General features: G+C 44.1%; 1 protein-coding gene across 1 annotated transcript in view; it reads left to right on the forward strand.

Moving 5' to 3' along the window:
• LOC311626028 (uncharacterized protein) overlaps nucleotides 1-11,371 on the forward strand; it is a gene marked incomplete at its 5' end in the record, with an annotated part of 127,856 nt that extends 116,485 nt beyond the window's left edge. Inside the window, 4 exons of the mRNA XM_084890855.1 lie at nucleotides 1,692-1,901; nucleotides 4,730-4,850; nucleotides 8,124-8,251; nucleotides 11,185-11,371. Coding sequence (XP_084746981.1) covers nucleotides 1,692-1,901; nucleotides 4,730-4,850; nucleotides 8,124-8,251; nucleotides 11,185-11,310 — 585 coding nt within the window. The 3' untranslated portion in view covers nucleotides 11,311-11,371. The remainder of the gene's footprint in view (nucleotides 1-1,691; nucleotides 1,902-4,729; nucleotides 4,851-8,123; nucleotides 8,252-11,184) is intronic.
• Between the last annotated feature and the right edge of the window lie 4,444 nt (nucleotides 11,372-15,815).

Below are 15,815 nucleotides of genomic sequence, written 5' to 3' on the forward strand. Positions count from 1 at the left end.
TGGAGGCCGCTGGTGCTGCCTGGCAGTCACTGGGCTCCTCACAAGCAGAGGGCGCGGCCAGAGAGAGATGGCTGGGGTCTCGCCTTCCTTCTCCCTCCTTTCCAGCCCAGAAACCAAGTGGGCTGGAAAGGAGGAAACCAGAGGCCAAAAGGCTTTCATTCGTGTTCATATTTGGCTTAGATGGTGAAATGTTACTAATACAAAAGATTATTTTTTAAGGGGGTGGGGGTGGGGGGTGGGGGCGGGGGCATGGTTCTCTGATGATCTTTTCACCCAAGAGGTCTGGGTCTCTGCCTTGAATCTGATCCTTTCATCTTCCAAGCATGCTTCCATCAGAGCGTGGCCAGCTGTCAGCATTAGGCCCCAAGCAGACCTTCTGGTCCTTTCCTGATGACCCACGCCAAGTCTTCATTTCAGACGTTTCTGCTGCTTAGTAGGGACGCGCACAAAAATGACAGTGTTTCCTAATAACTGTGCTGACCCTCTGAGCATGGAGCAGAGGTTTAGAGAGAGAACGGCTACGTTTCAGTAACAGCCTGGGAAAGCTGGCCATGTTTAAACCAAGAAATATGATTTGCTCCTTTTGGATTCTACTTCCTCCACCATTGTACAGCAGGTGATCACGGTGTATAATTATGTAAAATCACCATACAAGTTATAGTAAGCCCTCATTTAACATCATTGATAGGTTCTGCAACTTTAAGCAAAACCATGCATAGCAAAAGCAATGTTAGCATGGGCTAATGGATAGAAGCAAAATTTAAGTCCTGCCGAAACCGGTTTGTCTCAGTGGTAGAGCGTCGGTCTGAGTACTGAAAGGTCCCAGGTTCGATTCCGGTCAAGGGCATGTACATCCCCTACTGGGGATGTGCAAGGGGCAGCTGATCGATGTTTCTCTCTCATCGATGTTTCTAGCTCTCTATCTCTCTCCCTTCCTCTCTGTAAAAAATCAGTAAAATATATATTAAAAAAAAAGAAAAAAGATTTAAGTCCTAACAGCATCTCATCGACGTTATAATGAAATGATGTTGGACAAAACAATGTTACTCGAAGACCTGCTGTATTAGTCATTGTTAGTAGTGCTATAATTAAAGGCTGACCATATGGTGCTATTGATTAGAATAATTTCAGAACAGAACCAAATTATGACTACTGTTTCCTTCTTTAACCATCCTGAATCTGGCTTCCCCGAGGCTGTTTTGGAAACCCACGTGAAGGCCAGGGTAGGCCCTCCCTCCCCACTCATTGCATGTCTTGGATCACCTGTCTCCCCAGCTTACCCCCGCTCTCTCGTGATAAATGCTCAATGATGTTACAGCTGCCGTTTATGATAGATATAACTATTTGGTTAATAAGCTAAGTAACGTACACATTATCATCAAAATCTGGTATTAAAAGACCAAGTTATTTGATCTGGTGTGGCTGGATAGTGGCATTATCACTTGCTTGGCTATGATTGCTATTATTGTATTTTGTCTTGTGTTTGCCCTGACTGTCGCCTTGAGGCTCAAAGTAAACGCCACGCCCACCTCCTGATGGTGTTGCAGCTGGGCTGTCGTACCCTGACCTGAGGAACACTCCACACAGTTCTGCCCCAGTCCTAATGGAGGTCCCCCCAACTTCTAGATCCCTGCCTTGTGCTGAGAAGAACCTGTGCCTTTCTCATTTCCTTTGGCCTTTTCCTTCCTCAGGCTCAGTTGCTGAAAGAGTTGGAACACAAAATGACTCAGGAATCTCTCCACCGGCAGCAGCTGGATTTACTGAAAACCTCCAGCATGGAGAGGCTCTTGGAAGATGTGGAGCAAAAGGAACAGCACCTGCAGCTCCTCGCTGAAGAGGCCGAGCGGGCTGCTAGACGGGGCCAGCTCCAGAGGAGGAAAACAGAGCGAGAGCTCCAGCAGGTAACTCCAGTGAGAGGGAGCCACCACTGGGAAGCGGGTCAGGCTGCCACAACAGAACCGGTCCCTCTTCCCGCCTTTTCCATGCCTCTCATGCCCCCGAAGGCAGTGCTCCTTCACCGTCGTCACTTCTGGGCCCACCAGGAAATGGAAATATTTATGCCCACCCTGGGCGATTGATTGTTCAAGCTGCTTATGTGAGAGATGATGACTTGCCTACCCCAAGGCCCAGGATCTTGGCACCTTTGTAACCCACATGAAAAACACGTTCCCACCTGGTTCTAATCCTTGCCTTGAACCAGGTATCCTTTAGAAAAAAAATCATGCAAAAGCAACAAGTATTATGGAGGGTGGATTCCTGCGAGAGCCTTTTAATATATTTTTATTTATTTCAGAGAGGAAAAGAGAGGGAGAGAGGAATAGAACCGTCAATGATGAGAGAGAATCCAAGTGCTTCATTTGAATTACCTCATTTAATCCTGCACACCCCACATCAGGGATCGAGCCCACAGCCCAGGCATATGCCCTGGATGGGAATCGAACCTCAACCTCCCTGTTCACAGATCAACCCTCAATCCCTGAGCCATGCCAGCTGGGCAGCAGTGGTTTCTTTAATCTTCCGCTAACCTTGACTTCCAGGGGCAGACTTGGACCCATCTTGGAGAGCAGGCATGTCCTTGCCTACCTCCTGCTCCTGGGGAAGTCCTGTAGGGCACAGACTGCTTGGTTCACACCCCAGACCCCAGCTGTGTGGCTTTGGATAAGGTCTATGGCTCTAGTTTCCTCATTGGTGCAACGGAAAATAATGTACTCACCTTATGGGGTTTGGGGGAGGATTAAATGAGGTCATTCAAATGAAGCACTTAGAACAGGGACTGGCACAGCTGTCCATAAATATCATCTGTTTGTCTTTTTGTTGGGAATATGAAGGTGGACAGCTTTGGAAGTAGGTAGACAGACCTGGCTTCAAATCCTGACTCTGCCACTAACTGGTTGTGTGACCTTGGGTAAGTCACTGCACTAACCTCGATGAAGTGGAGGTGGGAAGTGCGGACACATTATTAAGCATGTGTCTATCCTTTGCTAATATTTTTCCAATTGGTTTAGCCAGGCCTGGCTGAGGAAGACTTACATTCCTGGGTTGGCCTGGGCCTACACTCTCCCCAGGAAGCCTGAGAACTAATGTACGCAGCACCAAAAAGCACCTCCGCTTCCCAAGCACTCTTCCCTCAGGTGAGAAGGCAGCTTGCCCAGGAGCGCAGCGTGAAGCTGGGCGCTTTCCAGCGCGTAGAAGAGCTACAAACACGTTTCCCCTGGCTCCCCGGCCCCTCGTGGTTAATGAGGATCCCACACAAATCCCCGCAGTCCATAGAGGAACCTTCGGCCTAATTTATATTAGGACGTTTTCCTAGCTCTGAGGGTCTGATCATCTACGGAAGTCAAAGTACAAGGAACCACCACCCTTACCATTTGCAAGACAAGCCTATGGTCACAGCTCTGCAAGGTTAGAGGCCTTTGGCTGCGTGTCTAGAGACAGAAATTAAACATACCGTGGAATTTTTTAGATTAGCATGTGTATTCGTTTAAGAGGCTGCCGTAACAAATTACCACAAACTGGGTGGCTGGAAACAGCAGGAATTTGTTCTCCCATGGTTTCGGAGGCCAGGAGTCTGAAATCAAGGTGTCCGTTCCATTAGAAGGCTTGGAGGAAGCATCTGTTCCTTCTAGCTGCCGGGGCTTGCCTGCACAATCCTTGGCGTTCCTTGCCTTGTAGCTATCTCACTCTACTCTCTGCCTCCCTTGACACCTGGGCTTCACCTGTATGTCTCCCTGTATGTGTGTTTGAACCCTCTTCTCTTCCTACAAGGACACCAGTCATTGGAATTAGGTCCATCCTTACCAGCATGACTTCATCTTAACTTAGTTACATCCGCAAAGACTCTCCAAATAAGATCACATTTTTAGGTTCTAGGTGGACATTGATTATGGGGGGACACCATTCAATCCACTGAACTATTATTACTTTTTTATTGACTTCAGAGAGGAAGGGAGAGAGAGAGACACAGAAACATCAATGATGAGAGAGAATCATTAATCGGTTGCCTCCTGCACACCCTCTACTGGAGACTGAGCCCACAGGCCGGGCATGTGTCCTTGACCGGAATCCAACTGGGGACCCTTCAATCAGCAGGACGACACTCTATCCACTGAGCCAAACCAGCCAAGGCTATTACTTTTTTATCATAAAAAACCTAGGCAATAATAAAAATAAATTTTCAAAGAAAAACTGTCCGTGATCTGTGCAGAGGAGGTGCACTGTGGACCCAGGGACTCGCGGGCCAGGAGCCGTGAGACAGCTGTGCAGGGAGTAAACACAGAGGTTGCCTCCGAGTGTGGGCCTTCCATCAGGGCCTCCGGCTTCCCTGAGGCGAGGAGCCGAGCCGAGCACAGAGGTCTGGGAGAGATCGGCTTTCCTCTGCTTGAAACCGTGCAGGGGCTCCTGCACCGGGGTCCTTGGGGCAGGTGCACGGCTTGGCCTACAAGGTCCTCTTCCCCCCTCTCCCCCTGGTAAAATAAACATAAAAGACATAACTTTGTGATTAAACACCGGACTTTATAAGGGGTTCCCAGGGCTGCCTCTGCTCCTTTTTGGTTCAGTTCTTGGCCTTCCTTGAGCTCTTGATGCTCACAAGGCCGAGTGCAGCCTGACCAGGACTCGTGAAGACTTGTATTCCTGGGGTGGCCTGGACCCACACTCCCCTCAGGAAGCCGGGGAACTAACGTACGCAGCACCAAAAAGCACCTCCGCTTCCCAAGCACTTTCCCCTCAGATGAGAAGGCAGCTTGCCCAGGAGCGTAGCGTGAAGCTGGGCGCTTTCCAGCGCGTGGAAGAGCTCCAGAGTCAGCTTACTGACGCTGCGAGGTCCTCGGTCCCGATGAGCTCACCCGGAGGTAAGCACAGGCACTGCTCTGGCCAGAACAAGCCCCCAGGGCTCCGGGTCAGAGATGAAGGAGGGTCCCAGGGATTAGCCATAACTACTCAGGGGCTATTGAGTGGGTACGCCACGATGCTTGTTGAATGAGTGAATGATACATGAATGAATAAACCTTTGTTCTGACTTGCAGGCAGAATTTTCTACTCTAGTTCCCTTGAGTTACTGCCATCCTACATTAAATGGTTCCAGTCATAAAAACTGGTCCCAGGAGAGTGTAGCCTGGTGATTGAGTGCAGAGGCTTAGAGTGTACCCCCTAAGAACATTGGGTCTTTCACTGGGTTTTGAAGCATCTCAATGCCTTGGGATATTAATGACCACCTTTCTGAGATGATATTCATAAAGTCCACTCTGATTCTTGGGTGCTGGGAGCTTGAGGAGTTTTATGGAAATAGCACAGTCCTCTGGGCTATGCCGCCCACAAGCAGCATGGAACCGACCCCAGGGTGTCTCTACACTAGCTTCCTCCATATAAGATGAGGACTAAGTCCAGGTTCTCTCCGAGCCCTGACTATCAGAAATATCACCAAATGCCATCACCATGGCTCACCTCTTGTTAAGATCAGCCATGCCTCCTCTTTTCTGTTCTGCCGTGTAGCCTGGTGATTGAGTGCGGGGCCTTTGGAGTAAGATAACCAAGATTCAAACCCTGTCCCCTACACCTCCAGCTCTGTGACCTTAGACGAGTTAGCCACTTTGTAAAATGGGAATAGCTACCTCAGAGGGGCACTGTGAGGATTAAATGGCATAAGGCACGTCTGGCACACAGAATAGATAGGATAGCAGCACTAAAGTGTGCAAATGCCGGTTACTCCACTCTCATGCCTGTGCTGTACTTTTATGTTTCCTGCTGGCTACTTACCATGTGGATGATGTGAGAAAACACAGCCTTTCTGGAGCAGAAAGATCCGTCTCAAAGATCAAGTTACTTTGGGTTTACTGAGAGCAGGGCTTGTCGGTAAAGCCCAGGGCCCTCGCCCTGCCTCTGTGCCTGCTGCCTCTGTGCCTGCTGCCTGGGCCCTGACAGCGAGCAGGCTGGCGTCCCTGGCCCCAGCCACCCAGTCCAAAGAGGAAGAACATCAAGAACATCCAAGGGCCCTATTTTGGCCACTGGCCCTGAGTGTGACACCGTCCTTTCCACATGCCTTGGATTTTTGTTTCTCTGCCTTTTTAACCCCTTTCTGGGTTAATGTGTGTCATGTAACTGCCACACATGTCCTTCAACACCTGCGTAATTACGAAGGAGAGCCACAGGGCATGAGGAAGGTGGGGGAACCCTAATTCCCAGGACTAGGGATGTAGCAGGAGGAAGAGACCCTTTTTCCCAGGAGGCGGAGGTAGAAGTCGGGCCCCAGGCTCGCCCCCATCTGTGCCCCTCTGCAATGACAGGAGGAGGGTTGGCTGAGGACATCCTACCTGTAGACTCATTAGAGGGGAGGGATTGGGTCATACCTGTCTGTTCAGTGCCCAGCACTCCAAGGGGACAGGTTCCTTTCACCCACAACACCAGTGCCACAGGGTGAGTCAGTAGGCAGAGTGAGGTCTCTCCTTTCTGCTGGGTGGCAGCAGCAGCCTCCTTGCTCCCCACTTCAGAAGCCGAGCCTTGGTGAAGGAGTAAACTCTCCCAACATGGCATTAACATGGATTCCCCTAGGAACTTGCAACTCCTGAGGAGCTATCACTTGTACCAGCACAGTAATTCTCAAAATGCTTCAGGGGATAAAAAGAAAACCAATTGACTCACAAAACTGTGAGATAGTCAGAAGTAGACTGGCTTCAGTTAGTTTGATGAAGGTTGGAAATATTCCTTAGACTGGGTTCTCTCTATCTCTGGGCTCTGAGAATGCTGAGAGCAGAAAGGAATGCTGGGAAGCAAGACGCCTCCCCTTCCCCCCCTCACCCCCCCCCCCCCCCCACCGGTCCATAGCTTCCATCCCCTGTTCAAGCTCGGGTGGCAGGAATAGGGTGTGGAGATGGGACAAAAATAATTGGGCTCTAACTGGGCTATGCACCCAATTCTTCATTTTATTTTTATTTTTTAGAGGCAGAGGGAGGAAGGGAGGGAGAGAGAAACGTTGAGGTGACAGTGCAACTTTGATCAGCTGCCTCTCGCACAACCCCTACTGGAAATGGAGCCTGCAACCTTTCAGTGCATGGGACAACGTCCAACCAACTGAGCCACACGGGCCAGGGCTATGTGCCCTATTTTATTTATTTTTATATTTTAAATATATATTTTCAAATATGTTTTTTAATTGATTTTTAGAAGAGGAAGGGAGAAGGATAGAGAGATAGAAACATCATCGATTGGCTGCCTCCTGCACACTGTCCACTGGGGATCAAGTCCCAACCTGGGCATGTGCCCTGACCAGGAATCGAACCGGTGACCTCTTGGTTCCTGGGTCACCACTCAACTCCTGAGCCACATGGTCAGGCTATGTGCCCAATTTTAAACAAAGCACTTAAGACAGAGACTAAGCTGTTTGGTGGGCTTCGGCTCAGTTCACACAGTTTTCCCCTGGAGCTGAGGATGGTGTCAGCCTACTCCCTCCTCTTTGCAGCAATTATTTTAAATATTCCTGGTCTCGTCAGGCCTTCAGACACTGTCCTTCTCACCCATTTCACAAAGAAGTTACAAGCCTATCAGATGAAAACTCCCTCTACTTCCTGTCCCCAGCCTACCTACATCCACACTGCCGTTAAAATGAAAAAGGTGCCCTCCCTTCCTCTGGCCAATCCTGATCCCATATGCTCCCCTACTGTCTCAGGGACCTTGAACTCATCTTTATCTGCTTCCTGGCTACACATCTATCCATTTCCCACACATCTATTCTTCTAACCTTATAGTCAGCAATTACTGAGCATGTATGTGCCAGGATCATAAAATCCTTTGTGAAATAAAATTAACATCTATCCAGTTGTTTGAGCCAGAAATCTGGGAGATCTTCTACCTCACCCTGCCAGCCCAGTTAATGACTAAATTCTACCAACTTGAAGATCTCTCAGTCTGTTTGCTTCTCCACACAACAGTCCAAGTCACCATGAACCCCTTCTCGTTCACTCGGTCATGTTACCCTTAGGCAAGAGACTCTATTCCAGGTTTTGACATTTTTTTACTCAATATTAATGAAGCTGGGTTATATGTCCATTTTAAGCTTTAAAATTTTATGAGTTATGTCTAGGTCTGTACATTGCAATTAGAGATATAATTTAGCATTTTTAACATTATAGGCCTTCTATCCCGGGCTCCGTACTTCCTCAGTTCTGCTTCTGCATCATCCAGATACTCTCAGCAAGACCTTCTAAAGACTAGTCTTATGGGCAATAAAATAACAAGAAGGATTCAGAGGCCAAAGACTGTAAGTAATGATAAATTTGACCATATATATATATATATATATATATATATATATATATATATATATGAAACAATGAAAAATGTAGATATGAAGTTATGGTCTTAGGGTCACTTCAAACTTAAATTAAAAATTACATGTGAGAATCTTATCTACGGTAGGTGCTTACTTAGGTCTGGGTAGTAGGATTTGTCCATCAATTGCTGCCGAATCAGTATTTGTGGAGGGAAAGAGGGCCCAGGGCTTCCTACTCTATGGTTTTGCTGGTGTCGCTCCTCAGTAATAAAATTCTGATATTGAAATAAGTACGCCTGAGAGCACTTACTCAATTACAGTTCAGTCAATATGTGTAAAAGTCAGTCATGTTCTGCCTCTCAATTTCCTCTCCTTTTTTTACTCATTTACAATAATCAACTATAGTACCCTGTTTCCCCGAAAAAAATTATATTAATTTTTCTCTCAAAGTTGTGCTAGGTCTTATTTTCAGGGGATGTCTTATCTTTCTTTCCATGGGCTAGGTCTTATTTTCGGGGAAACATGGTAGCATCAGATTCCTTATCTGAGTTCCCCAGCAAAACAGAGTTCAGAAGTCAGTTTAACACACGTGAGAAATCTGCCCTCCAAAGAAATTCTTGGAATGCATATTAGCTTGAGGTATAGCATATACGTGAAGATTTACTTAAAATATTTCAACTTTTAGTTCATGTGAAGCAGCATTTACATCCTCATCCACCGCCTTCTTTGTACCACCTGAATACACATTACACTCTTTGCTCCAATGTCTTTCAGGATCCCCATCCCCACTACCTCCCCCCACCTAAAGATTTACATACCTAAAGAATTCTAAGTGTTATGCTAAGTGAAAAGAATTCAGAGAAAGACAAATGCCACATGATTTCACTTACTGGTATATGTGGACTCTAAAGAACAAAATAAATGAGCAATCAAAACAGAAACAAACGCATAGATAGGAAATAACTGATGGCTGCCAGGTGGGAGGTGGGAGGTGGGAGGGAGGAGGACTGGGCAAAAAAAGGTGAAGGGGAATGACCAAGTACAAATTGGTAGTTACAAAATAGCCACTAGGATGTAAAGTGCAGCATAGGGAATATGTAGTCAATAATATTGTAATAACCACATATGGTGTCAGGTGGGTACTAGACTTATGGGGATTGATCACCTCGTAAGTTATATAAATGTCTAACCACAACACTATACACCTGAAACTAATGTACTATTGAATGTCATCTGTAATAGAAAAATAAAAGTATTTTTAAAAATTTCCTTCTCTCTTACCTTGAGAAAAATTAAAGAAAAACATTTCATCATTTGGTTAGAGAAAATATGCTCTTGTAAAGCCACTTGTGAAGGTATAAATGTTGTGGGGTTGAAATCTGGGTTCAAAATAAGACCACCAGAGGCTGATGATTAATTTAAAAAAGCAGGCAAGGATTTATTGAAATAAAAACTGGCCAGGACAGCCGTGAGAGCACCACACGCAGGCGGTCTCCACACGACTGCACCGTTTCAGGGGTAGGCAGTCCTTTTTAAAGGTTCAAACCACAGGAATTTTCCTTTGTTCTAAATTTTAAATCCTAAAGACTACATTCTAAAGACTGGGGTCAGCCCACAGGGTTGATGCTAGTCACATCCTGCTGGACATTGGAATGTGGCCCTATCTTGCAATAGCCGATAACACAGAAGCAGAGCTCAGCGGTTAGTCTCTAAAGGTTATCTACAGTTTCTATCCCTGAAGCTACTGAGTCAGTGGGAATCAATCTCCTGTGGTCCTGGTCCCAGGCAAGGGAAAATTGCCTTAGCCCCCACGTCTCCACCTGGAAGCTGAGGTAAGTATTCCGTGTTTAATCAGGCAGGAGTCAGTCTTAGCAGGGTTAAAATTCAAACAGCAGTTTTTACGAAAGTATGGTTGCCACTATATTTCATAATTCTATGGCTCACATCTAATTATTGGACCAAATGTTTGTTGCGGTATTTCTAAACATGCAGTTAAGAGGCAACACACAGAAAAGGAAAAAACAGGTCAGGAACAAACCCAATTGAGACCCTTGACCGAGTAGGGCCACATTATTAATGCTCACCGTTTGCTTGACTCACCAATCTCTGTGGAGTCATCTTTGACCAAATTCTACTATATATCTATATTTTTCTGAGAAAGCCTTTTCCAAAAGGAAGGAACATTTAGGTGTGTATGGGACCATAAGGGCTTTTAAGATGAACCCCATCCCCATTTCACTCCACAAAGCGAATGTTTCTACCGTGGGAGATCACAACCTTGTGGTTCAGAACGCTGCAAAGTAAGTAAATGCATTAGTGGGGACCGCTCTGTGTGAGAGATTTGGAAGGATGGTGTGATGATCTAAAGCTAATTGTGGGACATTATCCTACAGAAGAAATAAATCGTAACGATGAAGAAAGTACCCTGTGGACACCGGCTTGTGTACAGTATAGAGATCCCGTGCATAAAGCCGAAGGCCCAGGAAAGGCAAAAAATTACTTGGAACCTCTCCAACTCTGTGTAAGGTCTGACTTCTGAAGCAAGGCTATGAGACAAATCAGATAAAGACAGATTGAAAAGGAATTTATGCATAGCTAGAATGTAAGAACACCAATTATTTTCTAAAACAAAAAGAGCACTGCATTAACACAAATGATAAAACATTAAGGAATTTTTAATTACTCCAAATATGGGATATCTTTTTTTCCTTAGCAGGAAATGGCTTTCCACTGATGGATCCATTCTTCACCAGTCCTCTTTGTGACAAGTGGCAAAATATGTATAAGAAGGCCCACTCAATGGCCTAATCCAGATCAGACAGTGATCTTGGTCTCTTTAGTGACAGTGACTTTTAATGATGCTATAATAATTCATCATCTTCCTTAAAAGCTCCAATATCTATTTAATATTTATATTGCAGGTACCTACTAAATACAAAAAAAGGACTGACGATGTCTTCCTACCCAATGTGTCAGAAAATGTTCAATTTTCAGCTTTTCAAGTTCAAACAGCTCCATCCAGAATCCCCTTTAGACCTAACTGGTAATCTTAGATCCTTTTCCAACTTTTATTTCTATAAGCACTTAAATAAATAAAAATTATTCTAAACTCCATCAAACCTTTGTTTTTTGTTTTTTTTTGTTGTTGTTGTTGTTTTTTTAATATATTTTATTGATTTTGTACAGAGAGGAAGGGAGAGAGATAGAGAGTTAGAAACATCGATGAGAGAGTCATCGATCAGCTGCCTCTTGCACACCCCCCACTGGGGATGTGCCTGCAACCAAGGTACATGCCCTTAACTGGGACCTTTCAGTCCCCAAGCTCTATCCACTGAGCCAAACCGATCTTGGCACTCCATCAAACCTTTGATCTAACATTTATTATCAGTACTGTGAAGACAGTGTAGAAGGACTGGCATGATTATGCCTCGAATGTCCCAGGTGAAGTAGGACTAGGATTTGGCCTTAGATTTTAAAACATAAGCATTGGTTTGCATATCTATCAAGTGGGGCTTGCCTCTGGCCATCCAGCAGCCTCAGGATCTGGGTTCTAGAAACACTGACTAGATGAAATAGTCAGGAGAGAGGACATTGCTAAGCAGTATTTACTAACAAGTGGAAAACTTAAATAGATCAGTCCAAATAAATTTCAAAGTGCTTGTTTCTATTTGTTTCACTTAAGAACATCATTCTCTAACAGGCTTTTTGTTCCTCTACAAATGCCAAAACCTTCTTCAGATTTTTATAAATTTCTAACCCACGTCTTCTTGTTCAGACAAGAAAATCTATCTTGGGTAAAATAATAAATAACTAGATGAATGGAACAGAACAGAGAAACATATTTATATACATAAATTTATGTATACCGGTATATATTGCTTTTCATAATTAAGGAGAAGGTTGAGTCTATCTGAAGTGAGTTAAATCATCACCTTACACTATACACAATGAATTTCGAATGGATTAAACATCTATATGCACATAAACATAGACAAAAATTTATTTCTGAAATATATAAGAAACAAAAAATCCAAAGGAATATTGATGACTTTGATATCAAAGCTAAAAATTCAACAGGACAAGGTATGGCACCAGTTACCAATTTACATACCTCTCTGCTCCAAATTCATCTTTGTCTGCTGCGAAATAATTAATATGGACCCTGTAAATATTTCTTCTCTGCCAACTGGCAAGATGTTCAGCTTTGTCAGTAGAGGGTGCTGGGAGGATCCTGGAGGAGAAAGAAGGGTTTCTCTCCCGGGGTCTCCTTTGGGCAGGCAGCTCCTGCAGTGTGCATGGCTTCTGCAATGCCCTGATCCAGTGAATTCCTACAATTGTTTTCTGACCTCATTGTTGATAATTGGGATTCCCCTTTCTATCAAGAGAGTAAACTAGAAGCAATACTTCATCCCTGGAGAAGCTGCAAAGATTACCACCAAAAACACTTGAAAGCAAGCAAGGGCGGTGGGCTCTATCACATCTTCATTCACCACTTTTGCCTATGCAGAAAATAGATGGATCTTGGAAAATAACTAGGGACGACCAAGCCCACACCTTAACCAGGTAGTGATTCCAATTGTAACTGCTGTCCCAGGTGTAGTATCTTTACTGGGGCAAATGAGTGTCTCAGGCACTTGTTATGCAAACGTAACAGCTTTTGCTCCACATCAAACTGCAAGGACCACAAGAAGTAGTTTGCTTTTACCCTACAAGGCCACTGTATACCTTTAAATTCTTCCCTGAAGGCTTTGTCAATTTTCCTACTCTCGTGTGATCATTATATCCCATAAAATAGTCATATTGGTTCACTACATCAATAATGCTGATATCACGAGCAGAAAGTAGTTAAGTACTTTAGGTATAAGAACTAAAGGGTGAAATATAAACCCTACAAAAATTCGGGGCCTTTAGCCTCAATGAAAATTCTCTACGGGTTCAATGCTTAGTTGGGAGAATGTTAAAATATGCCCCTTCAAGATGAAAAACATGTTGCTTCATCTCAGACTATGTATCATGAACAAAAGCATGATGCTTAATAGGCCTTTTTGGATTTAAAGGCAATATGTAGCGTATTTGAGTGTGCTACTTCAACCCACCTAGGAAGTTACCCGTAAGATCCACAGGCACTCCAACCAGGGCCAGAAATTGAGCCTGCAACCGAGGTACATTGCCCTGGACAGGAATCAAAACTTGGACCCTTCAGTCCTTGGGCCGCCGCAGCTCTATCCACTGACCCAAACCAACCAGGGCAAGATTAATCAATTTTGAGTGGGGACCAGAGTTCGAAAAGGCTGCATTGTGATTTTGAGTTAAAATACAAGCTGCTTTGCCATGTTCCTGTGATCCAGCAATATTAAAGATATTATAGAAACACTGTACAAAGCCTCTGTCAAGCACCAGGAAGATAACAAGCTGATCCAAGATTTTGAGCAAACCTATGCACTCTTCTGAAGATAACTACCCTTCTTTTATGCCTTAGTAGAGACAATGCCTAACCAGGGGATATTGGGTGATCATATAGCCTGAGCTTCCCATCATAACATGGGTGCTGTAGGACCCAGCTAATCATAAACTTGAACAGCACAGTAGATTGCTTTTCACTCCACAGGCATACACAGTCATGCCTCCAACCATCATTTCTAAGGCTCTATCACAGCAGCAATCTATCATCAGTGGAAATGGTATTCATTCAACTTAGCTTGCTGGGGAGGTCTTAAAGGTACAAGTGGCTTCCATTGAACATATGGCTCAAATTATTTCAACACCAACTCCTGTTGCCTCCTCTCTCTGGACTTGGGTGTTACTATTAGCTAGACAAGAAAAAAAAGTCAAACTTGGTTTATGGATAGGTCTGCATATCAGTTCAAGCATGATTGCAATTCTCATCCCAGCAACCTCAAGTGATACTGGTTTGGAGGTCTTAGTTCCAGGGATTCATTAACCAGTACAACCATGAGTCTATTAAGATCTCAGTTGAGGCTCCCAGTGGCTGTCTTGGGATTCTTATGCCACTACCAATAGGCAGTAAAAGGCATTACTCTACTGGCTGGGTTAATCCTGAATACAAAATGTGAGAATGCTAGAGGCTAATCCAGCAGCGTCATAATATTTTGAGAAAAGTCCTCAAAAGGTTGAATGGACTCTTTCAGCAGGGCTGAAGTCTGCAGGTTACCTGCTGCTGGAACAGCCTAAGGCAATTCCCCTAACTTGATTATCCATTATTTTTTTTAATATATTTTTATTTATATATTTTTTTTTTTACAGAGAGGAAGGAAGAGGAATAGGTAGAAACATCAATGAGAGAGAAACACCAACCAGCTGCCTCCTGCACTGGGGATGTGCCCGCAACCAAGGTACATACATGCCCTTGACCGGAATCAAACCCAGGACCCCTCAGTCCAAAGGCCTACGCTCTATCCACTGAGTGAAACCCGTCTCGGCTGATAATCCATTATTACCAGGCCTTAACTTTGATATGTATATCTGCTATGCTAGAGGGCAAAATGTGTGAATAAAGCGCCCTGAGTGCAGAGATGCCCTGAGTGCAGGCACTAGAATTAAGTTTCCATCTGGCTCCCCCATGCCCTCCAAATTCATATTTCTACTCTAGCCTCTTCATTCATTTATGCACAGCCCCGTTTCCAGATTCCTGAACTTGTAGATGTGGAAAACATCCCAGCATGAGAAGACAGTGGACATCATTCAAATGTGGGAAGCAAAAAAATGTCAACCTAGAATTTTATATACAATAAAAATCTTCTTCAAAGAACAAAGGCAGACACACAAAAACTGAGTTAATTAATAATATCTGTACCATAACTAAAAATATTAAAGGTTAAAGGACAATCTTTAGGAAGTAAATACCAGTAGCAAAGTAATGGAGAACACAAGAAATGGTAATTACATGGGTGCCAAGTACACAGGACTTTTTATCATCCAAAAACAAAAACAAAACAAAAAAAAACTATTTTAAGCCCCATTCTTACCAAAAGTTTATTTTTCTATAGCAAAATTATTAAATCCAATCTTCTGGGCTTTATGATATACAGGGGAGTCTTCTCTCAGTCTAAATTCTGGGATGTAATATAGAATATAACCTTGGCCAAAACATGGACCAAAAGTACCAAACTTCACGTACTAGTCATGTGGCTTGATACTAGATATTTATACAAAGTACTCTCTACAGAAGCCCAATTTTACTCTACATGCAATCTAAACTAAAAGGCAGTTCAAGCTTTTAGTTTTATAACAAATGTCAGTTTTATAACAAATGTCAGTTTCTTGGTGGAGCTTAAGTGGATGATTTCTATTGATTTGTGGAAGATCTTTGCACATCACTCAACAGGCATACAAAGTCATCCCTCCAACTATCGTTTCTAAGGCTCTGTTCTCCCTGAAAGAGTAATTTAGTTACTACTTGCTGGTCTTGGGGAGCAACAGAAACTGAGTAGACACCCATCTTCAAACCAAGTTATAATGTAAATTCACTCGCATTAACTGTCAAAATCAAAAAGCAAACACACACTTCAGTTCATTAAAAAGGACAAATCAA

Source organism: Pipistrellus hanaki (genome assembly GCF_964339955.1).
Source record: "Pipistrellus hanaki genome assembly, chromosome: 7".
NCBI lineage: Eukaryota > Metazoa > Chordata > Mammalia > Chiroptera > Vespertilionidae > Pipistrellus > Pipistrellus hanaki.